Genomic DNA, 24,852 nt, shown 5'->3' on the forward strand with positions numbered 1-24,852 from the left:
ATTGTAAGAAGTTATTAACAAAAAACGCTCAAAACTGTCCCGAGTAGCCCCGGTTGACGGTAGCCCTTGCAAAGAGCTATAGAATGAGCCTAAACTTGTTTCTGAAATGTTTCACGGTAAGAAGTTATAAACAAAAAACGCTCAAAACCGTCCCTTTTTACCCCATTTGACGGTACATGTTCTGGCAAAGTTTGGTTCTGCTGCGCTGACTACCCTCTTTTCAGTTAAAATTCAAAGATTACTAGAACAAGGTCATGGAAAAGTCATGAAATTTTTTTCTAAATATTGGTACAGACCCTGAATTATATAAGTTTAGTTTGGACTTTTTCACTCACAATGGTTAAAACCATGTAAAAAAAATGTTCTCATAGTAAGTTTTTCACTGGGGCAGTTCCCTATAGATAATTTATAATTTATGACACCTTATTAATAATACAAAAAGAATAGCTTATTCTTGTGGCGTTAAATTTGTAACACATCACCTGATCTTGATCAAATATATCATTTCCCTCTACTATTTATGCTAGCCAAAATGTGTGGTATGTTCATCAGTATCTTTTATTTCAGGTTTGATCAGAATAAAAATATTAGATTATTTGTGCAATTACCTGAATCTTAAAACTAAAAAACTACAATGGCTAAAACATATGGAGATAAACCCATTAGTTTCCAGCTGGAAGACAGTGGCGAGTACTGGTGCATTGGATCTGAGGTGAGTTGGCTTCATGTCAGGATACCTATTGCCAAACTTAGTGTAGCACATGAATCTATCCATTAATTTTTCTTCTGACTCAATTCTGCCAGTGCATAATGAGAAAGAAACATAATTATTAGAAAATATTGAATTGTTTGCTAGATTAAGTTTTTTGTTACTCATTAATCTGGCTACCTGGTTATTGCGTTGAATAAAATGTACCTATAGATATATAGTTTTTAAAAATTTCATTTGAATGCTTGATGAGGAGCTGTCAGGGATCATAATTATATCGGGGTTTTCTGTGGATATGAATAGAGCAAACAAGAGTTATTGCCAGAGTAAAAAAATTTGTTTACTTGAAGTCTTACATTTTCATCAAACTTTCTGACACATTTGAAAGAAATATCTGACTATTAGCATGTTTTTAATTAGGTGGGATTTTTTTTTGTTTTTTGCAGGTGGGAAATTACTTGCGTCTCTTCCGGGGGTCTCTGTACAAGAAATACCCTGGCATGCACAGACGCACCATTACCAATGAGGAGCGCAAGAAGCTTATAGAACTTGGTGAGTGTTTTGTGCCATGTGCTATTTATTTCTTGGTTGTGTTGTGGGCTGTCTGTGGTGTTATTTGTAGGGTTATAGAACTAGGCAAGTGTTGTGCTGCATGTAAGGTGCATTGTAGTATCTATTATTTGTTTTTTGTGGCATGGGTTGCTGCTGTGCTCTCATTTATAGGCTCTTGACCGCTGATATCCAAATGAAGCAATTGCCATGCTGGACTACTTTGAAGATAAAGATTTTTTATTGGGAGTTGGGATTAATTTATAAACGTTCTTTATTGAGGTTATGTGTTGTATGCCAGAGATGGAGGAAAATTCAGCCAATTTTAGAATCCCAAAAAGGAAGACTGTTAACAAAAGAAACTTTGGTCATGAACCAAGGTTTGTTGAATAGAATTAAAACCTTAAATTGACATGAAAAAAGGAGGAAAATGAAAAAAATTTAAAATCACCTGTCAAATGTGAATATTTAACGATATGAAGAGAACATAGACAGACAACATTGTTTCTGTTAAATTTCTGGTAAGAAGTCTACAGAGATTCACCAAGTCTCAAACCCTGGCCAGCAATGGGGTTTAGATTACATTAAATTTGAATATCACTTTATTGCACAGGCATTGTTTTGTTTTGTATGATTTTGAAATTATTAAATGATCAGAGCTGGGCAGCGCTACTTGGAAATGTAGCGGCGCTACCGCTACCGCTACATGCTCTCAATGTAGCGGGCCCTACCGCTACCGCTACACCCACTAGATTGTAACGGGCGCTACCGCTACAGTAAAATGTAGCGCGCTACATTAACCGCTACAATGGCCAAAATTATTGGAAATCTCTAAATATTTATTGTTCTGCTAATGTGAATATTTAACAATATGAAGAGAACATAGACAACATTGTTTCTGCTAATTTTCTGGTAAGGAGTCTACAGAGATTCACCAAGTCTCAAACCCTGGCCAGAAATGGGGATTACATTACATTAAATTTGAATATCACTTTATTGCACAGGCATTGCTTTGTTTTGCATGATTTTGAAATTATTAAATGATGTATGTAAGTTTACCTATTAATAAACTGCCAGAACAATCAATTTTTTTTCTGTGCTCAGCTACTTAAATGTGGTAGTTGCATGTGATAAATGCATCATACACCTGATAACTTGTCTATGCTTACAAACTGGAGAACTCAAACTGCTTAGAAGACAATATTTCAGAAAATTGTGTCTGCACTACAGGATTATTCAACATAACATCTAACATAGTATACTTGTTACCTTTCTACCGGACAATGTTAACCCCCAATGTAGCTTTATTTTATTACAAGTTATTCATTTTTGATGATAATCTAATTGTTGAGTAAAACGACCATATTTCAGGCAATTGTGACTTTAATCAATTGTGAATTATAAATTGTGTGTATATTTACTAACACACTTGAATACTTTAGCATACGTATTTCTTTTATGCATTTTGTGTTCAAAACATTGTATTGTAGAAAATTTGACAAGCCAAGAAATACAACAAGAAAGTTTTTAATATAAATTATACTCTGGTTGTCATCAAATCCTTACTTAAATTGACAGACTTAAATTGAATACGTACCATGAATTCGTTAAATTATTGTAATGATTCATGTGACATTAGTACTTTTCCAGCATGAGCTGGTGTCAAACATAGGGCATACACATCGTTATGATTTCAGATGTCATTATGATTAATGATGTACCTATATTCCAGGACTGTCCCAGCATGTGCTGGCATCAAACATATCACTGCTGCGGCTGTCAGAGGTGGAAGATGTCATCGAGGGCGGGGAGGAGAAGTACAAGGCAGTGTCTGTGCGCTCGACAATGCCTACTGATGCAGACTCTAGTGCCACCAAGTCGTGAGTTAAGGGTGTTGCTTGTATAGCCAGAGCTTGTGTATCTGACAGATGTACCGGTATTCCCTAAAAATTTATATATATCTGACAGATGAATATCTGAAGGATGTATTTGAGATGGATTTATATTTGAAACATGTGTATCTGATGGATGTATATCTGAAGGATGTAGATCTAAGGGTGTATTTAACAGAAGTAGTTCTGAGTGATGTACCTATATCTGAAGGGTGTAAACCTGAAGTACGTATGTACATATAGATACCTAAACAGAATCTGTGCTGTCCTAAAGAAACATTGTGCTAATAATACGAATTTATTGCAAGAGATAGAATAGTCAAAGGAATCTGGCTTTTTCTTCTCCCAATGGGGCACCCATGAACAAGTAATGAGCTGCTTCAAATCTGTCCTGTTTCATATGTAGTTGCTTTACGTTTTTAAATATGATTTGTTCCATGGATATATATAGTCTATAAAACTTCCCCCAGTTTGGCCCCTGTGAAGAAGCCCGCCACCCCGTGGGTGCCAACAATGTCCAACTTCTCCCACCTGGACGCAGTCCCCCAGGCCACACCCATCAATAGGAACAGGGTGGTGAATAAGAAAGTGCGCACCTTCCCCATGTGGTGAGTTGTGTGGTGCAATAACAGTGCGCACCTTCCCCATGTGGTGAGTTGTGTAGTGCAATAAAAGTGCGCGCCTTCCCCTTGTGGTGAGTTGTGTGGTGTGTGTGGTGCAATAAAAGTGCGCACCTTCCCCATGTGGTGAGTTGTGTGGTGGTGAATAAGAAAGTGCGCACCTTCTTCATGTGGTGAGTTGTGTAGTTCAATAAAAGTGCACACCTTCTTCATGTGGTGAGTTGTGGTGCAACGATAATCACCGCACTATAGCACTGAGTTGATGCTTCAACACATACACTGGCAAATATGAGATAATGAGCAGGTTTGCCCAGCATTGTAAGAGGTTGAATTCCGGTATCATGAATCTGTTAATGATAATTTGGTCAATGTATGATTGTTGAAAAAGGGCACTGTTGACACCCGTTCTAAAATATGAACAATTGATTTTTTTCTGCATTAAATTTCAATTTTTGGTCCAATCCTTTCCTACCAGTTTAACAACGCCTTGCTATTCTCTCACTAACTTTTTAGGTGCAGGTAATATCCTGACACGATAAGTATCCTGGATTATATATAAGTGGTGCCTGACTTAGAACACACTAACACTTGTTAAAAATATTGCTTATGCTCTGTAGAAACTACCTACATCAATTGGTATCCAATTAATGCATGTACATACGAGTTCATGTTCTATGAGTGACTTAGTATGTGACGTTATCAATAAGTGATATATTATTCAACGACAATACATTAAAGTTAAATTTATCTCGCAGTTACGATGACCTGGAGCCTGGGCTACTGCAGGACAATGCGGAGCAGTCGGACGACCTCGTCCCTATCAGGCTGGACATGGAGATAGAGGGCACCAAACTGCGGGACACCTTCACCTGGAACAGGAACGGTAGGTGCTGCTGGGGGACATGGAGGGCACCAAACTGCGGGACACCTTCACCTGGAACAGGAACGGTAGGTGCTGCTGGGGGACATGGAGGGCACCAAACTGCGGGACACCTTCACCTGGAACAGGAACGGTAGGTGCTGCTGGGGGACATGGAGGGCACCAAACTGCGGAACANCTAATGTTTGTATGTTATCACAAGTACACCACATTCTTGATGTTGCAATGTGATTACAACTGAACACTACAACAATAATTGTTATTACAGCTAAACATCCACGTGGGCAACATCAGCCTTAACGACCAGTTCGAGTGGGACATGGGCGACCCCAGCAACAACCCTGAGGAGTTCGCGACGAAGCTGTGCGCCGAGCTGGGGCTGGGGGGCGAGTTTGTCACGGCCATAGCGTACTCTATCAGGGGGCAGCTGTCCTGGCACCAGCGCACCTATGCATTTAGGTGAGCACTAGCGCACCTACGCATTTAGGTGAGCACCAGCGCACCTACGCATTTAGGTGAGCACCAGCACACCTACTTGTTTAGGTGAGCACCAAAAACGAACAAGAAAGTGTAGTTTAATTTTTAAATTGGTAATTTTGAATTAAATCTAAAAGAAACAAATAATCTTTCTATATTTTGAAACGAAAGTCAATCTTGAATTCTTGAATTAGACTAGATAATCTTTATTATTTCAATTATCTCTATTATATTATTATTGCCATAATAATCGAGCCGGGGCAACGACGGACTAACTTGCTAGTCTGATATACAATACAGTGCACATTCTAGAAAATGAACGGGTCATATTGTCCAAAACAGTACATACTTTTAGTTCATGTAGCCTTGATAACTTTTGCCGGGGTAGACTGGGTCAGGATGGCTCACCCAGCCCTGGACAAGAAGTGTATCGACATTTATGCTTAGTTTCTAAAATTTTCTGAGTGTAGAATATTATTTGGCTCCCCCAGTGTAGTATAATATGAAATATGTTCATTATATAATAATAAGTAATTTAAAATATAATAATATATACCCAGCCTTTAACTATACCTAGGTCAAATCAGAATCATATAATATTTAGTAATTGAAAATATAATATATATTGCCAGCCTTTGACTATAAGTAAAATGTATACTATACAATGTTTATTAATTAAAATATAATAATATATATTTGCCATGTGCAGCGAGTCGCCGCTGCCGGTGGTGGAGGTGCCGTTCAGGTCGGCTGGTGAGGCGGACGCCTGGTGCCCCTTCCTGGAGACTCTCACTGACGCTGAGATGGAGAAGAAGATACGCGACCAGGACCGTAATACCAGGTATACTGGTGTGGTGTGGTGTGGTGGTGGTGTGACTCTCACCGACGCTGAGATGGAGAAGAAGATACGCGACCAGGACCGTAATACCAGGTATACTGGTGTGATGTGGTGTGGTGAGAAGATTAGCGACCAGGACCGTAATACCAGGTATACTGGAGTGGTGTGGTGGTGTGGTGTGGTGCGGTGGTTGTGGTGCCTGGTTGCTACTATAACACAGNAAGTCGTTGGTTCGAACCTTCAGCCACGTTAATTTATTTTTCGGTGTCGCTGGTGGGTAGTGAATGATGAGCATCGAAGGTGGTGCATCAGTGTAGGCGGTGTCCACAACGAACTCCGTGAGGATATTACAAGGAAGGTTTTTATTAAACATTCATTAACCATTACTGTATGAAACCATCCTGTACTGTAAACCCGATGACTTACCGTGCACCTGTTCTGAATGTGCGGATAATTAGCAGTGGTTGCAAGTCTTGCCGTTGGCTAGGCTAACTTGTACGTCGCGACTGACGACGCTGGATTTGGTTATGAGAATGTGGCTAACTGGAGGACCAAAATAATAACGCGTGGCTGATTAAATAACGTTTATATAATTATGATCCGTGAGCTGCCGTGAGGAAGACTAGAGGAAGAGGAGGAGCGAGATAAGGGGAATGAGAATTACAATGTTCGAGAATAAATGTGCAAAATACGCAGTCATAACAATATGTGAAAACCCAGCAGCTGCCTTATCTTCATTAAAATGCAGCTAAAATAGTCGAAAGTCGTCCAGAAAATCATAGACACTTTTTACCGATCTTACCAAATCCAACAACCGATGATCTAACCTTACACAAATAGTAAAATGTTTCCAGAAAATTAGCGAGAAATCCGAATTGATTACAAAAGTAACAGTCGTAACATAGGATGATGAATTATTGAATAGCTGAACACGGTATTTTCGTATACAAACATCTCAGACATGCCTGTAATGAAAAGCTTGCAACATGAAAAGGCATTTTTTGTCTTAACACATCAGAAATACCCACAACTAGGAATACCCACAAGACACGTAGGTAATTTCTGGAGCGATACAATAGCAAGAAAGTTCGATAGACGATAACAAATAACATATTTTGTGCTCGTAATTCTAACTAAAGAGAAGCTAGCTAATAAATTAACAGTATGTGAACTCCGTCAAAAAACACGCATGCATATACAAAGCTGGACACAATAGTTCTGTTTATTACTACACAATACACTAAACAGGATAGACGATAACTACACATATGATCTCTTCGCTCGGGTCATGAAATTCATGAACTTTTCGCTGGCTTGAAAGAAATTTTTGTAAAAAATCACGAGGAAAATTTTCTCTCAAAACATTCAAAAATATGTTTTTGGCGGTTGGTAATGGCAAATATTAGCTCGATGTTATTGCATTCTTAACTGCGTCTTTTAAACTGGTGATAATCATTTGGAGTTTACTGAATTGAATGATAATTTATATTTGAATGATAATCATGTGAATGTATATTGAATGGTTAGAAAAAAGCAACATGAAGGGCGCTTAGACTGGCAAAGAGCCGCCCTTCACCCCTTCAGGCGCCCTTAAGAGGAACTATATTTCATGCAAAAAAATGCGCACCCCTCAAAAATTCAAGCCTAAACTAAAAATTCGCAAATTCACGATGTAGTAATCGTGGCAGTTCATACGGAAAATACACAGAATTAATACAGGTAATAACATCTTCATTAAAGATAGGAAGAAATAAATACTTTACACGTGCGCTTACTATACAAGAGAATACAATAAGTTACTGCAGAACTACAACGCGTCTACACAAACTACACAAACTTAACACCTACGACAACATAAACTATTCGAGTACTTAGACACGAGGAAAAATATATAACTGCAGGTGGGGATTGTTGGGGCTTGATCTCCCATATAATGGGTGAAAAGTCATTGAATTTACTCAATATTATAACGGGTGAAAACCAACGAATTCACTCGGCCATTATACAATGGTTGGGAAAACCATTGAATTCACTCGTTACAATTGGTCTCCAACCCATTGACTCCATTCACCCATTTCAATGGGCGAGTGAAAAGCGATGATATCATCAATGGTGCAAACGTTAACAAATTTTAATTGGATTAAATCAATATATCAAACAGGATTTCAATCTTCACATTAAATCGCAGCTTAATAATTGAAAAATGAATCTCTATGAAGCAATTGACGGCAAAATCGGTAATGAGGAATTGTTTCAACGTAAGCAAAAAAATAGAAAGGAGTTCCGTCTGCCCTCAGCAGATTATAAACGATTATATTGTTAATATTTAGTCTGTTATAACGACAAGGCTAAAACTTAGTCAAGACGAGATAGCAAATAAATTTCATGCACGCCAACGCTCTTAAATTCAAATAAAAACAAAATGAAAGAAACGCCTCCCTTATGAACAAATCATGAATTTTTAGAAAACGTTTGACCGACAAATTTATGCAAAAACGTGAATTGTTATAAGCGTTTAACCGACACATTCACACAAAACCAATCGAAAGAAACTTTCGACCAAAAAAAAATTATTCGCTTAAAATTTTTGAACAAATAAAAACATGAATGGCCAAAAAAGTTAGACAGTATCGAGCACAAACATAACGAGTATAACATAACGTGTTTCAAGATGAGGTTGCTGTAACAACATGAAACAATAACAACAAGTCTTATATATATAAGGCGTTCGATAATATATAACTATTCGCCTCGCAAGATGATGGGGGGTTGACAGGCTACACAAAACTACGTGGTTTGATTTTCTTCATTTGTTTCTTATAACGTCTCTACACTCTGAAAATAGATAGTTCATGTTCAAATAGCGAAACACGTTCTTACCTAAGGTCCATCGAAAACTTTTGCCGGGAGAAACTGGGTCAGAATGACCCACGCAAGCTTAAAAAGTGCATTGCTATTGGGACAGATTTCACTCATTTCTCTAAGTGTAAATAATTGCTGACCAAACTTTGAGCTTCCCTTTACCCTTTTATCGGATATGCCGTTGTTTGTTAGATTGATTTAACCATCACCATAGCTATAAATTCAAGAGCAACATGAAAAAACATGAATCTGGAAAATATATAGATTATCTAATTTTGACGACGTTATGAAGTATAAATCTTAACTCTATTCACGTGATAGATGGTATATTGAGGATTAAACCAAGACCGCTCTTCCCTTCACGTCACTTCAATGCACTTCACCACGATTCACTTCCCTCCTTCAGCGCTCTTCTTCTGCTCGTTCACGAAGAGCAGATCGCTGGGCTGCGGGACAAATGAAATCGTAAGTAAACTTGTGCAAAATGTGTACTGATTATAATGTACTGATTATAATGTAGGGATACGCGACTTCGAAAATGAAATCGTAAATAAACTTGTGCAAAATGCAAGTATAATGAGTGGAACGTAACTATACGTGACTCCGATATAGGGGAGTAACTTGAGGTAGGTGGGTGAGTAAACCTTGAGGTAGGTGGGTGCCCCGTTGATGGATGACTCGCCGTGCTCATTCATGGTCGCCACCACTCCGGCCTGATAGACCGAGCCCTGCAAAATAAACTCGCGATTACAATGTCTTCAACGTGGAAATAATTCACCGTTATTCACTTATAATTTATAACAATTCCATAATAATTCAATGATATTCACTCATAAGAAATATCCTCAACTGGTTGAATAAGATCATTTTATATATATGGGACATGGATTAATTTTTAGTCATGGTGAATGTATTGAGTTGTTGATTCATATTTCAAGTTTTATTTAATCTGCAATTTCAACGTTCTTCAATGCAAATGAACAGCGCAATTGCGCAGTCTTCACACAGAGCTAAACAACACAACCGGAAGCATACACAAATAATCGTATTACAAAAAATACAGACAACAAACATTCAGTGACAGAAACGCGAAAACGCGAACCACCTCGTAAATAAATTCACACTTCCACACACTAACACACATCTTTACACACACATGCAACACACACGACCTTCTTGAGGAGGTCGGGGGTGGTGCGCACGACCGTCCCCCACGTGGCGGGGGTGCGGCGGCTGGCGGGGGCGGCGGCGAGCGCCACGAGTGCCGCGCGGCTGTAGCGCCGCGGCTCACCACCACCATCACCTCCCTGCGCCCCATCACCACTACCGCTCGCTGCGCCCATAACAGACGCGTTAGTGACATGTTCTGGACGCGTTTTATGTGACACGTTCTTGACGTGTTGCAGACGCGTTTGTGACACGTTAGTTGTTGAAAAACTAGTGAATTGTTTCTAATTTTGAATGTTGGATTGATGGAATATAGGTTATTCTAATTTTAGAACAAATTTACTCTTTTCTCGGTAGTTAAGCTAATTGATTTGATAACTAATAGTTAACGGCAGCGATTAATGCTGGATGGATTTCGCAGCCGCTTGGAAACGCTTGAGGCAAGTTTAATCGTCCTGGCAACTGGCTACTAATTAAACGGTCGTTGGTTGTCAGCTGGCAACGGCCACTACCAGCACCCTTCCCCATCCCTCCACCCCCGGCTGATGGGGTGGGGTGCTCCCATTAAAAAAATTCTGAAATTTCTACGCAAAAATTTATTTCAAGAAAAAAATGCGGGAATGAAGTTCCTTCTTTCGTTTTTCAATATGTTTGTGTTTGAAATAATTTCTAGAGAAAATTATCATGATAAACTCGTAAGAAATTTTATTTGCGTCGCTCCGACTGAGCAAGAAAAAAAATCATTCAAGGGCTGGAGGAAATGGTGGTGGTGAAGCCGCGCCAGCGCTTATCAACCCACACAATTTTCATGCAAGCTTCAATAAATTTCAAAGCAAATAAATCTTAAATCTCAAACAGTTAATTATAAATAAGCATAAAAAATATAACTCAGTACTCACTGCAGTGAGTGACAGAGAGCGCATTTTCTCGTCGACGAAAACGTGAAGTCACGGACAGACAGACGGACGGACAGACGGACATGGCGAGCATAATAGCGCCTTTTGTTTCCATAAATGATAAAATGCGCTAAAAATAATCACTGCTAAGCGTGACTCACGCTGTGCGCGCTGCTCGACGGTCCTGGCGAAGGCCGCTCGCCGCGTCCTCAGGGCGCCGCCCCCCGCCTCCGCTGCCTCCACCACCTCCCTAAATTTAATTAATTAAGAGCCTCATTATAATCGTCTCCATAATCAACAATAATGGTTAAAAACTTTGCTACAATCATCAACATCTCAACATAGTGAATAAAAACTTCGCTTTTTATAATCAACATATCAACAACAGTCATTAAAAACTTTGTTACAATCATCATCAACATTTTTACAATAGTGAATGAAAATTTCGTTATTATAATCAACAATAGTGATTAAAAACTTCATTTGTAATCACTATTAAACATCAAAAATAACTTCACAAGAACAAGTGATCTTCAATCTAAATCAAGGAACAACTTCTGCCAAACAATACCAATATTGTACACAAATGTACAGGAATAGGTTACAAAATGGCCGAGAAGAGTACACATACAATTAGTCATGCTTAAAATCAGCTGCAAACTACGTAGTTCAGACATGAATTGCGCTGCAAATACTGAAAATAACCGCAGATCTTGCTAAATCTTTCAAAATCTTGCTAAATCTTGCAAGATCTTGCTAAATAAACCATAAACTCTTGTCTGAGAGTAGACAATGGCTACCGCTTAGTGGATTTCATTACGACAGCAGCAGCCTCTGCCCTGCTACCGTCCAAAAAATTCCGGGCATCCTACACCCGTTGTGGGTGGAGACGTATTTTTTATGCAGGCACCCGCCGGACCGGTCCCAAGTGTGAAGGCCTCCTCCAGATCACCCAAGGCCTCCTCCAGATCACCCAAGGCCTCCTCCAGATCACCCAAGGCCTCCTCCAGATCACCCAAGGCCTCCTCCNAACATACGACAACATCGTGGCTTATACACGATAACATACGATAATATCGTGGCTTATACACGATAACATACGACAACATCGTGGCTTATACACGATAACATACGATAATATCGTGGCTTATACACGATAACATACGACAACATCGTGGCTTATACACGATAACATCGTGGCTTATACACAATAACAACTACAACATCGTGGCGTACAAACACGGTAACACACGATAATATCGTGGTCTGCACACACGATAAACGATTGCGGCAGGACTGAGTCATCCACCACATCACCCTACACTCACCCTGACCATGGTGAGTCTGCCGCCCCTCACCCTACACTCACCCTGACCATGGTGACGCTGCCGCCCCTCACCCTACACTCACCCTGACCATGGTGAGGTTGGTGCCAGTTATACGGACGGCGTTGGAGTTGTGGGCGACGGTGTAGCGGTAGTCGCCCACGCTGTCGCCCCCTGAGGGCGACGCCTGAGTTCCGGCGCCGCGGCGACAACCTGGGTAAAACAGTCATTAATTTACTAATTTTTATTCATTAATTTATTCGTTCGCATTCAATTAAATTAAACAGACCAACACTAATTTACAGTCAAGTTTGACTGAGCATAAATTATACGTCTAATATCACAATTTAGGTATTTGTGTCAATATAAAAAGGTAAATAAAGTATAAATCATAAGAATCATATTTTATAGGACATGATGAGACATTTTTATTTGATGATCTGTGTCGGGTTAAATTAGAAAAGATTTGGTAGCTTCGGAAACAGCCTCACGATTTTTTTATCAGAGTTTGTGCTAGAAGATTATTTTCTAAGAGACACTACATAGAAAATAATCAAGTATTACTTTATTGGGGTAACTAACATATAGTCATCAATATGGGATGGCATGTCCTCGTCACTCACCATTAAGGGATGACGTGTCCTCGTCTCTCACCATTAAGGGATGACGTGTCCTCGTCTCTCACCATTAAGGGATGACGTGTCCTCGTCTCTCACCATTAAGGGATGACGTGTCCTCGTCTCTCACCATTAAGGGATGGCGTGTCCTCGTCACTCACCATTAAGGGATGACGTGTCCTCGTCACTCACCATTAAGGGATGACGTGTCCTCGTCAGTGTGGGAGGCGATGCTGGAGGTGCTGCCGTTCAGAGGGCTGCTGCTGAAGGTGCAGGAGCCGCCGCTGCTGAGGCTCAGCGCCTCACGGACAGGCGACGCGTTGCGCCTTATCGTGTCCTCGATCAGCTGCTTTGCCTGGCTGCGATAAGATAGGAGATATCGTGTCAATATAAAAGCTATCGTGTTAAGATAAGAGCTATCGTGTTAAGATAAGAGCTATCGTGTTAAGGTAAGAGCTGTCGTGTCAAGATAAGAGCTGTCGTGTCAAGATAAGAGATATAGTGTCCCGATAAGAGATATAGTGTCAAGATAAGAGCTGTCGTGTCAAGATAAGAGCTGTCGTGTCAAGATAAGAGCTGTCGTGTCAAGATAAGAGCTATCGTGTCAAGATAAGAGCTGTCGTGTCAAGATAAGAGCTGTCGTGTCAAGATAAGAGCTATCGTGTCAAGATAAGAGATATAGTGTCAAGATAAGAGATATAGTGTCAAAATAAGAGCTATCGCGTCAAGATAAGAGCTATCGTGTCAAAATAAGAGCTACCGTGTCAAACTGAGAGCTATCGTGTCAAACTGAGAGCTATCGTATCAAAATAAGAGCTATCGCGTCAAAATGAGAGCTATCGTGTCAAACTGAGAGCTATCGTGTCAAATAAGAGCTATCGTGTCAAAATAGGAGCTATATTTTCAAGTTAGGTTCTACTGTGTTACAATATAGGAACTATCGTGTCAAGATATTGGTTGTCGTGTCAGATAAAGGTTAACTTGTCAAGATAAAGTTTATCGTCTCAAGATAAAACTAGGTTATCGTATCAAGATATTGGTTGTCATGTCAGGTAAAGGTTACCGCGTCAGGATAAAGGTTATTGCGTCAAGATAAAAGTTATCGTGTCTAGATAAAGATTATCGTGTCAAGATATAGGTTATCGTGTGAAGATAAAGGTTATCTTGTCAAGATAAAGGTTATCGTTTCAAAATAGGCGCTATTGTGTCAAGATAAAAGCAGTTGAGTCTAGATAGTGGGCTATCTATAGTCTAACGATAGAATCTAAAATGTTCACTCAAAGTCGACCTAATTATTTCAAACCGTCTTTGAATAAAAATAAACGGAACCAAGGTGCCAAACATATTGCTAACTACAACAGCCACTGAAGGTCAAACTATAAACCTAATGAATTTAAAAGCTAATTATGCTTTGAATAAATTTTCCTTGATGGAAAAAAGATTCGTGGGAAGAAAGAAATACGAAGTCTAAAAGGCAGCCATGGTTGAAGCATGAGTTTAGGGAATGAAAGAACTCGGCAATGCAAGAAATTGGACAATGCAAAAACTTAGGATGCACCAGAACCTATGAAATATATAAACTTAGGAAATGCAAGAACTTGAGAAACTGCAAGAACTTAGGAAATGCAAGAGCTTAGGAAATGCAATAACTTATTAAATACAAGAGTTGGCCCCACCTGATGCTCTCCTCGGTGGGGCCCGTGATCTGCACGAGCCTCTCACGCGCCCCTGGGGCCACTGAGGGGGTGGGGGTTTCATGAATATATTATATTTTAGTAATAATAGTTCTGTTGTAGCTCATACGTCATGTGTATAATGAAGCAAATATTATATCAAATCATGTCTATCATATACCACACCAAAGCAGTTTTCAGCGTTCATTAGGCCGTAGGCCTGTTGCTGATTCTTAAAATTGCAGAACAGTCACAGCTTGTTGCGGTCTCGAACACGCAACTCACTCCTCCATTCCTGGTACTCTGAACTTGAACCACTGGTCCACCCTGCATCACACATCAGGTGTGCACTACACATCAGGCCTGCATGCCGATTCTGACCAGAAACTGGCGCACAGAGCTGGGATCGAACCCGCACCTCTCCTCCATTCCTGGTACTCTGAACTTGAACCACTGGTCCACCTTGCATCTCACATCAGGCCTGCACCACACCACCACACCACCATCACCCACCTCGCTGGAAGGAGATGATGGTCTCCGACAGCTCCTCTATCATGTGCACTCGTCGGCCCTTGATGCCCATCACTGCAACAGACGCAACAACGAATTAGTTACGAGTACGCACCAAGCACCAACTTTATTTTAATTTTTATTCCGTATTCTGAACACTTTTTGCAAGCCTCACCCTACAAAAAATATAACTCAGTACTCACTGCAGTGAGTGACAGAGAGCGCATTTTTCGTCGACGAAAACGTGGTCACGGACGGACAGACAAACGGACGGACGGACATGGCGAGCACAAAAGTGCATTTTTTCCATAAATAGAAAATGCGCTAATAAGAAGGCAGTTAAAAAATACACAATATAACTCACTGCAGTGAGTGACAGAGAGCGCATTTTCTCGTCGACGAAAATGTGAAGTCACGGATAGACGGACGGACGGACAGACAGACAGACGGATATGGCGAGCACAATAGCGCCTTTTTCCATAAATGAGAAAATGCGCTAAAAATACAGAGTTGACCTGACCTGATACGGTAAGTAATACTGTGCGTCAGTGTCCCGATATCCCGACACAATAAGTATTGCGGGTACGCGCCATATTATCACCTGTGTAATGCGGTGCCAAGCGCACGATATACAAGTGTATAATAAAAAAGCAGTTAAAAATATACAATATATTCTTCCTCGAGTGGGTTTTCCTACAGTAACCGTCATAGTGCAGTGAACCCACCCTCCTCCCCCAGCACCCACCCTTGCCGGAGTCCTGGTTGCGGATGACCACTTCATCCTTGCAGTAAGTCTTCCCCGCGATGCGCGTGGGCTTCGTGAACTTCCCCGAGTTGCGCACCAACTCCCCTGGTGAGAGCAGGGGAGCTGCCAACACTGTCAGGGGGGAGGGAATAGATTTTAATTATTAAAGAGAAATATAAAATATATTTTTAAACGATAATTATTTTAGAAGTAAGTTGATGACGAATCGTGTCTTCGCTATAGACCTAACATCCAGAGTTCTGAAATATATAAATGTTGAATGTTATCGAGCTTTCTTCATAATTCGACAACAAAATAATAAGAAACAGGCATAATACATGCAGGATCAGTGCATTGAACAAAATTAAATCGCTCAAAATGTAACGTATAAGGTATAACAACTTAATCTTAAACAATTCCGTTGTATTGAGGCAGGGTCCTAAAGACAATCGGAAATTTTCAACGGAATTCAGATTTTAAACCAAGACAAAATAACAAACAAACGTTAACGTTATCAGTAAGAACTTTACTGATAATGAACAGCAAATCGAACTCGGAAGAAAGTTCTAATATGTGAGGATTAATCGGTCTTTTTGGGTCAGTAGTTTTCAGAATTTCGTAACTGAGGAGTTGGTCCTAAAAACGTTTTCTAAAACTTTGAAACAGAAAACGTGACTTAGGATCATTCGTCACCCAAACTACTTAAAACTTTTGCAGAAACATTTCCAAAATATTAAAATGCTTTTCCAGTGCCCAGTATAATTTGAGCAAAATTTACAACGATTTCGGCATTTGAATCAAAATTCATTACAATAATAAGTCATATGCATCATTATGAGTTATTCGGCTTGATCAAAGTTTGCCGAGAGATTTAAAACTAACCTGTAAATTGTAGGTATATGTTTTGGTTGAAGTATTGCTAATTGGCAATTGCTGCATCGTTTGACCTTTATAATAAACGTTATTGATCACGTAAAAATTATATCATGTGCTATATAGTATACAGAGGTGGGCAGTAGCGCGCTACATGTAGCGGCCGCTACATTTTCAGTAGCGGTAGCGGTAGCGACTCTACATTTATGGCAATGTAGCTGTAGCGGTAGCGGTAGCGCCCGCTACATATTTAAGTAGCGTTACGAGGTTTTGCCGCTACAGCGCTACCGCTACATTTATAGATAAAGCCTTTAGATTTTACTTAATAGTATTCAATATTATTAAAAAACCAGCATGATACANCAAACAAGAAGTGAAGTTAAAGAGAAGTGTTGTAAAAATTAAAATGCTTTTCCAGTGCCCACTATAATGTGAGTATTATTTATTACGATATTGGCATTTGAGTCAAAATTTCATTACAATAATAAGTGAAATGCATCATTATGAGTTATTCAGCTTTATCAAAATTTGCAGAAAGATTTATATCTAAAATGTAAGTTGTAAATGCGTTATGTGTTGGGTGAAGAATTGCTAATTGGCAATTGCTGCATCGTTTGACCTTTATTGTAAACGTTTCTGATCACGTACAAATTATATCGTGTGCTTTATAGTATACTTATTCATATAAAATATATTTCTTAATACATGCGGCACATCTTTGAATTTCTGGTTAGGAGAAATAACTGATTTGAACCTGCTACTGCTTTTACCTACCTTGTGCCTGCTGCTGGTACTGGTCCAGGGGCAGGAGGGTTTGCTGGTACTGGCCGGTGAACAGCAATGGCTGTGCAGATGGTAGGAGGCCAGGCTGTGCAGATGGTAGGAGTGCAGGCTGTGCAGATGGCAGTAGGCCAGGCTGTGCGTAGGTCGTGAATTGGAGAGATGCAGGAGCTGCTGCTGCAATCTGCGGCTGGAAGACACCACCTGCAATGTAAAGAAAAATCCATTCACTGCACGCACAGCACCTCCTGCAGTCACATCACCACCTCATTTTCCTGTGACCCGCAAACCCCCCGGATGTCCACATATCTTCGACGACCCATACCGATCGCCTGCCCTGGTAGGTCAACGTGCCTTCTTCCTACCGATTTCTCCTCTAATGTAAGAAGTTTACGTGATATACTTTAAGGCAAAAGTCCAGTTCCCACCCCCAGCCTCAAGCGCCTGATTCGGTCTAGTCCCCATTCTTGAATGGGGACTAGAACAGAGGCCCTTCCTTTAGCAGAGGTCATCTTGAAAAGAGTCATTTGATAAAAGACAGAGTGGGCCATTCCACAAAGGGGGACATTGGTCCTCTCGCCTCAACGTAGGGTGAGAAGGGTGATCAAGAGCTCACCTGAAGGAGTCGTGGGAGTGTGAAGGGGGGTGATAGGGGTGAGCATGGCCGTGAGCTCCGTCTGCTCTTCCATGGCCGCCTCCTCCGCCTGGGACAGAATTAAATCGGTTGGAAATTATCCATAAGCATGGGGCATAATGAACCATTGCTCGTAACCATGAGGAATAATTAAACCCATAAACCTTCGAATTCGTATGTGAGCAAAAAATGCCAGTTCGCGGCACTCACTTCGATGTGGTGCAGCTTGTTTTGGTAGTAAGTGACCAGGATGTGGTAGTTACCTCGATGTGCTGCAGCTTGTTCTGGTAGTAAGTGACCAGGTTGTGGTAGTTACCTCGATGTGCTGCAGCTTGTTCTGGTAGTAAGTGACCAGGTTGTGGTTCGGTCGCCAGTTCATGGCGCGAAGTTCGATGATCTCGAGGAGGCGGTAGCGGGCGGCGAGGCTGAGGCGGTCGTCCCGGCAACCCGTACGCAGCCACACGTAGCACCCGTCCAGCTGGTCTGCGGGACCGTGATGGGGACGTTAGTTGGTGATGGGGACGTTAGTTAGTGATGGGAGATGGTGATTGGGGACCTTAGTATGCTACGTTACGTTATGGGTAAATTCAGTGTGGTACGCTGATGGGGGATTGTTATGGAGGGTCTTCCGTGGGGTATGTTTGCGGGGGATGTTGGTTGTTGGTACCGGTTACGTCAGGAAGCCGACATAGCGTCAGTAAGACCAGCATCGCTCGGACCACAGTTTTGTGGGTAAAGTTATGGGGGAAGTTACAACTTTTGGCCGTGTGGGCGTAAGGCTGCGTAGGTGAAGTCCAAGGTTGGAAGAGCACTTGGCAGTAAGGTTACAAGTCCTAATGTGTGATGTCTAGCCGGTGTTGTGGGAGTCGAGGGAAGGATGATATCATAACCTGGTGAGATGGTCTCCATACTCGTACTTTAGCGAGGTACATTAGTACGGTACTCTGAGGAACTAACGGGGTGAACTGCCTTAGTGATGTACGTTAGCCAGGGTACTTATTACTCGTGAGGGGTTGTGGCAAAGAGCGCAGGCCCTGGTGGGTCAACGTGCCTTTTCCTACCGATTTCTCCTCTGATGTAAGAAGTTTACGTGATATACTTTAAGGCAAAAGTCCAGCCCCCCACCCCCAGCCTCAAGCACCTGATTCGGTCTAGTCCCCATTGAAGACAGAGGCTACTTCCCCCTTCCTCAGCCGAGGCCACTTTGAAAAGGGCCATTTGATAGAAGACAAAGAGGGCCATTGCACAGAGGGAGCCATTGGCCCTCTCGCCTCGACGTGGGGTGAGAAAAGTGATCAGGAGCAGGGTGGCCGCAGGTTACAGCAGGGTGAACCAGTTGTTACTGTACAGAGTACGTACCAGGATTGGAGCAGAGAGGTGCGGGTTCGATCCCAGCTCTGTGCGCCAGTTTCTGGTCAGAATCGGCGAGGAGGCCGGGCGGTTACGCACAGCAGAATTGTAGCAGTGAGTTGCGAGTTCGAGACCGCAACAAGCTGTGAATGTTCTGAGATATTAAGAATCGGCGACAGGCTTACGGCCTATTGAACGCTGAAACCGCTATTATTATTACCGCTATTATAAGAGCTCACCTGATGGAGTCGTGGGAGTGTGAAGGGGGGTGATGGGGGTAAGCATGGCCGTGAGCTCCGTCTGCTCTTCCATGGCCGCCTCCTCCGCCTAATGGGTCATGACACGCGGCGTCATGCGTCATAGCGCGACGCATGACGCAACGTGTGCCGGGGTTTAAGTCGCCTGTGGGGCTTCAGCCTATAGCCTCCGGTGGAGGAGGGGGGGGGGGCGTATCGCCCCCGCGGCTAACCTAGCCTCTCAGTGTCACAGTATTAATATGTATTATATAAAGTATTAAAAACATTAGGTATCATTAGTAATACTGTAGAATCAAAATAAAAAACGCATTGAATACATCATATCTATGTTACATACATTTGTTACAACTAAAGCCTACATTAAAGACATAACAGAAGCTTGCAGCTACGCCCGCCCTGTTAACGGCAAGCACCAGCAACAGCATAACTATAAGTGCAGGTCATAATTTGAGGCCAGTGCATAATAATTGATGACCATAATAGAGGGCATACATTTAACCACATGCGGGAAAAATTATGGTATGGTTAGCACTAAATGCCGGGTAAATGTATAGCACATCCTCCCACATCAACTTAAATTTATGGTACAATCCCCAACATCAAGATAAATTTATGGTACAATACCCAATATCAAGGTAAATTTATGGTACAGTCCCCCACATTGAGGTAAATTTATGGTAGTCTCCGTGTCAAGGTAAATTTATGATACCTCCCCCCACTTCTAGGTAAATTTATGGTACAGTCCCCCGTATTAATTAAGATAAATTTATGGTACAGTCCCCACATTACGACATTACAATTTTCTAACTTATTCCTGAAATCTCGCGGCTCTAAATTGGCCCTTACAAACAGGTTAAATCTGCGGCACGGTTCCCACAGCGGGTTAATCATACGACACGGCAACGTTGAACAGGTTAAACCTGCGACACGGTTCCCACAGCAGGTTAATCATACGACAGGGCAATGTTGAACAGGTTAAACCTGCGACACGGTTCCCACAGCGGGTTAATCATACGACAGGGCAATGTTGAACAGGTTAAACCTGCGACACGGTTCCCACAGCGGGTTAATCATACGACACGACAACGTTTAACAGGTTTAACCTGCGACACTGTTCCCACAGCGGGTTAATCATACGACACGACAACGTTTAACAGGTTAAACCTGCGACACGGTTCCCACAGCGGGTTAATCATACGACACGACAATGTTGAACAGGTTAAACCTGCGACACGGTTCCCACAGCAGGTTAATCATACGGCACGGCAATGTTGAACAGGTTAAACCTGCGACAGGTTAGCTGGTGCCGCGGCACGATGAGTCACGGTGCCGCGCGGTTGCCTGGCTCTGCTCCCGTTAACATTCCAGAACCAACACGAGTGAAATCTAACTAATAAATAATACAATCTATCCGATGAGATTAATTATCACAAAAAGAGATAATATATCATAACGATAAAAATAAATGGTAAAATACCACCCACAATGGCGATGTCGATGAATGAAAACAATCAAAGCAACACAACTCTTGAGGTAGGCGCGTCCCGCTAGTTGCATTCTCATGGCCTAAATTAGGCTCTTTAATTCAATTAACAAAACCGTGACTCAGCATGAAATATACATTAATGGTAGGCCTTAGTTATAGGCATAGCCTCGTACTCACCATCTTGCTACGTTTAAATTCGTTCGTTCAAAAAGGGGGCACACGAGATCAAGTCGACAGGAGCAGCAAAGGCGACACCCTCACTCCTCCACAGGCAACCACACACTGACCTGCGCGCCTCCGCCAGCAACGGTAAACGGTTGTCTGCTGCTGCTGCTGCTGCTGCTGGTGCTGGTGCTGCTGGTGCTGCTGGTGCTGTTGGTGCTGCTGCTGCTGGTACTGCTGGTGCTGGTAATGCTGGTGCTGCTGCTGGTGGAGCTGCTGCTGGTGCTGCTGCTGGTGCTGTTGGTGCTGCTGCTGGTGCTGGTGGAGCTGCTGCTGGTGCTGGTGCTGCTGCTGCTGCTGGTGGAGCTGCTGCTGGTGCTGCTGCTGGTGCTGTTGGTGCTGCTGCTGGTGCTGGTGGAGCTGCTGCTGGTGCTGGTGCTGCTGCTGCTGCTGGTGGAGCTGCTGCTGGTGCTGCTGCTGGTGCTGTTGGTGCTGCTGCTGGTGCTGGTGGAGCTGCTGCTGGTGCTGCTGCTGATGCTGTTGGTGCTGCTGCTGGTGCTGCTGCTGCTGCTGCTGCTGCTGCTGCTGCTGCTGCTGCTGCTGGTGCTGCTGCTGGTACTGCTGGTGCTGCTGCTGCTGCTGCTGCTGGTGCTGCTGGTGCTGCTGCTGGTGCTGCTGGTGCTGCTGGTGCTGCTGCTGGTACTGCTGGTGCTGCTGCTGCTGCTGCTGCTGGTGCTGCTGGTGCTGCTGCTGGTGCTGCTGGTGCTGCTGGTGCTGCTGCTGGTACTGCTGGTGCTGCTGCTGCTGCTGCTGCTGGTGCTGTTGGTGCTGCTGCTGCTGGTGCTGTTGGTGCTGCTGCTGGTGCTGCTGCTGCTGCTACTGCTGCTGGTGGTGGTGGTGGTGCTGCTGCTGGTGTTTCATTATCCTCTTCACTTTTTGCTTCTCTCCTCCTACGCTTTTCCTTATTCTACTACACGTCCACCGCACATTCCTGCTCCTTCCTCCCCTTCCTACCTTCCTTTCTTCCTCACCTTCCTTCCCGTCCTACATTCCTCTCCTCCTCGCTTTCCTTCTTCCCTTTCCTAAATTCCTTTCTTTCTCGCCTTCCTTACTCCCCTTCCTACCTTATCTTTCTTTCTCGCCTTCCTTACTCCCCTTCCTACCTTTTCTTTCTTTCTCGCCTTGCTTCCTCCCCTTCCTTCCTTCCTTTCCTTCTCGCCTTCCTTTCATCTTCGCACTTTCTTTTTACTAACTTTCCTCAATTTTTTCATCGCTCGCGCGTCAATGCCACTGTTGACTCCCATCTGTTGAAAAGAGACAGGATCAAACAGGGAGCTGAACTGTTGACAATTTCAGCGTCAACAGAGATAAGGGTGAATATAGCGTAATCTGTTGATAACCTGTTGATAACCTGCTGATTACCTGTTGATTACCTGCTGATTACCTGTTGATTACCTGTTGATTACCTGTTGATTACCTGCTGATTACCTGTTGATTACCTGTTGATTACCTGTTGATTACCTGTTGATTACCTGTTGATACTTCAATAGGTATTGTTATTAGGAACAGCTGATTGCTCCAATAGACTCAACAGACCAACAGGCCTCTATTAAAACAAACCAGTAAACAGCGAACTGAATAAATAGCGGCCTAACACATGCACACAAAGCATCTACACAGAACAGAAGTACAGAAATGTTCCACTACGGAATTTGATCCTTACCGCAGAGTCTACAATTCCAGCAGAGCTCCCGAGCGTTATGGGGTATCCTTCTGCACACAGTGCCACAGTCTCCCTCTTTTTTGTACTTCACAATTCAGTAAGGTCTCGCTTTCGAAGTTACGGGCCAGTCTGTTCTTATTTTCCATGTGTGCAGTCCATAACTACCCGGTCTCCTCTGCAGTGAGAATAAACCCAGGCACTCAACCCTCCCCCAGAAGTCCAGGTACTCCATTCCGCTGATCCTGGAGGTTAAGTTTCGCTTGATCGCTTCCAATTGCCGAACTGCACCTAGCGTGATCGAGGTCCTAAGATGACAAAAGTAGTAAGGGAAAAGGATAACAAGGGCTATGATGAGTGACATCATCAGTTCCGTTTATTTTTTAAGAACGTCCGCAATATCCATGCACTCCTTTGGTCGCCATGCCTCTTGAAGTTTTATAGCTGCCATGCGATCATTAGATACTCATCTTCAATCCAAGGTAGCGAAAGATTTGCATCTCCTCATTTCTGGGCCATCCGCTGCCAATTATCAGTGATCCATTCCGACTCCTCTACCAGCTATGTATCTAAAAAAAATTCTAACTTGGTCCCGCCGAATTACATGTTTTTCACTTCGGCAGAGGCATTTACTGCATACAGGACTTATTTCAACCTCTCGCAGTCTAACCTGCCCTTTAATTGTCATCAACACCCTGAAGTCGTCCGCGAATGACAGTATCACTTCTAAATCTTTATCGGCGATGTGAATAAGGACAAGGATAAGGCTGAGTATATTTCAAAGTGGGACTCCGTTTTCAGTCCTTGCCTCGCCTGATCTCGAGCCTCCAACAACGGCAGCTAGTAGTCAGAGAGTTGCAGATCCACGTCAATAACTCTTCAAAGGACAGTCAATTTTTGTCCACAGTCCAAAAACACCACGTCCAAGACCCTCCCTCAGTTTGGTCAGAATTTATTGGGAGGAGACTGGGACAAACAGCAGCAATTTCGCATGTTTCGGTACTATCTAATTTAGAAAAGGTCATCTTCATGTACTGTACCTAATTTCTGGCTATGATTTTCTCAAACGCATTGATTACATGTGATGTCGATGTCACCAGCCTAAAATTTTGATGTTTGTCTCATTCACTCCATTTTTTTGATTAGAATTATTAGCTCAAACCTGAGGTAACTATAGAAATGTTTCATTTATTCAACGAAGATTTTTAGAGCAAAATCAATGAGACCTTCAGAGTTCCGATACATTTTTCAGCAACACAACAGAAGCTCTCTACCCGGCCCAGCTGGATAAGTTGAAAACCATTTTTAGATTAGGTACTTCAAACTCAATTACACGAACACCCGCTCTCCTGCGGCAGATTCTGAAGGACTTCGATTTCGTTCTTGAGTATCGAATGTTGCTGAATACTTCTTCATACTGTGCTTCGAGCAGTTAGCACATATGCCTTAGTCGTCTCCAATGAGGACATTATTATTTTGTTTCAATAATATTCTGAGCATATTGTAGAAATATTTGGGGTTCTCGCGAATGGCAGCCATCGCTCGCGCCTCCGCTGTCTCAGCCTCGTGCGAGGCCTGCAGCTGTCGTTTTGTTTCCTCATTAAGACGCACCAGCCTCTGTCTCTTTAGGGATATGGCGAGGTCTCCGCATTCTGCTTGTTCAAAATCATTCGTCAATGAACAGATAGAACCGCAGCAACCATATCTTGTCTTGCTGCTAGTGCTGGTGTAAGAGCTAGAACTGGTGAATGATCTCTTTCCGCGGCGGGACCGAGGTTGTTCAATACCTTGCCAAAGAAACTGAGATGGGGAGGTGGTTCACCCATGAGG

General features: G+C 42.5%; 2 protein-coding genes across 2 annotated transcripts; one reads left to right on the plus strand and one right to left on the minus strand.

Annotated features, from left to right (window-relative positions):
* The first annotated feature begins 578 nt into the window (after nt 1-578).
* LOC108672804 (SWI/SNF-related matrix-associated actin-dependent regulator of chromatin subfamily B member 1-like) lies at nt 579-5,113 on the plus strand. The gene is given in 6 exon segments (XM_047880421.1): nt 579-712; nt 1,156-1,261; nt 2,991-3,138; nt 3,621-3,758; nt 4,526-4,653; nt 4,809-5,113. Coding segments are annotated over 6 exon segments (903 nt in total). The 5' UTR covers nt 579-634.
* Nucleotides 5,114-8,382: 3,269 nt separating this feature from the next.
* On the minus strand, nt 8,383-18,530 carry LOC108672805 (the record flags this gene model as incomplete). Its single annotated transcript, XM_047880430.1, is given in 13 exon segments — nt 8,383-9,273; nt 9,472-9,555; nt 10,000-10,160; nt 11,052-11,136; nt 11,805-11,915; nt 12,301-12,428; nt 13,025-13,191; nt 14,509-14,569; nt 15,019-15,090; nt 15,761-15,892; nt 17,408-17,617; nt 18,030-18,117; nt 18,364-18,530. Coding segments are annotated over 13 exon segments (1,523 nt in total), but the record flags the coding sequence as incomplete, so codon positions are not given.
* Nucleotides 18,531-24,852: the final 6,322 nt, after the last annotated feature.

The sequence above is a fragment of the Hyalella azteca genome, unplaced genomic scaffold (assembly GCF_000764305.2).
Source record: "Hyalella azteca isolate HAZT.00-mixed unplaced genomic scaffold, Hazt_2.0.2 contig616, whole genome shotgun sequence".
Taxonomy (NCBI): Eukaryota; Metazoa; Arthropoda; class Malacostraca; order Amphipoda; family Hyalellidae; genus Hyalella; species Hyalella azteca.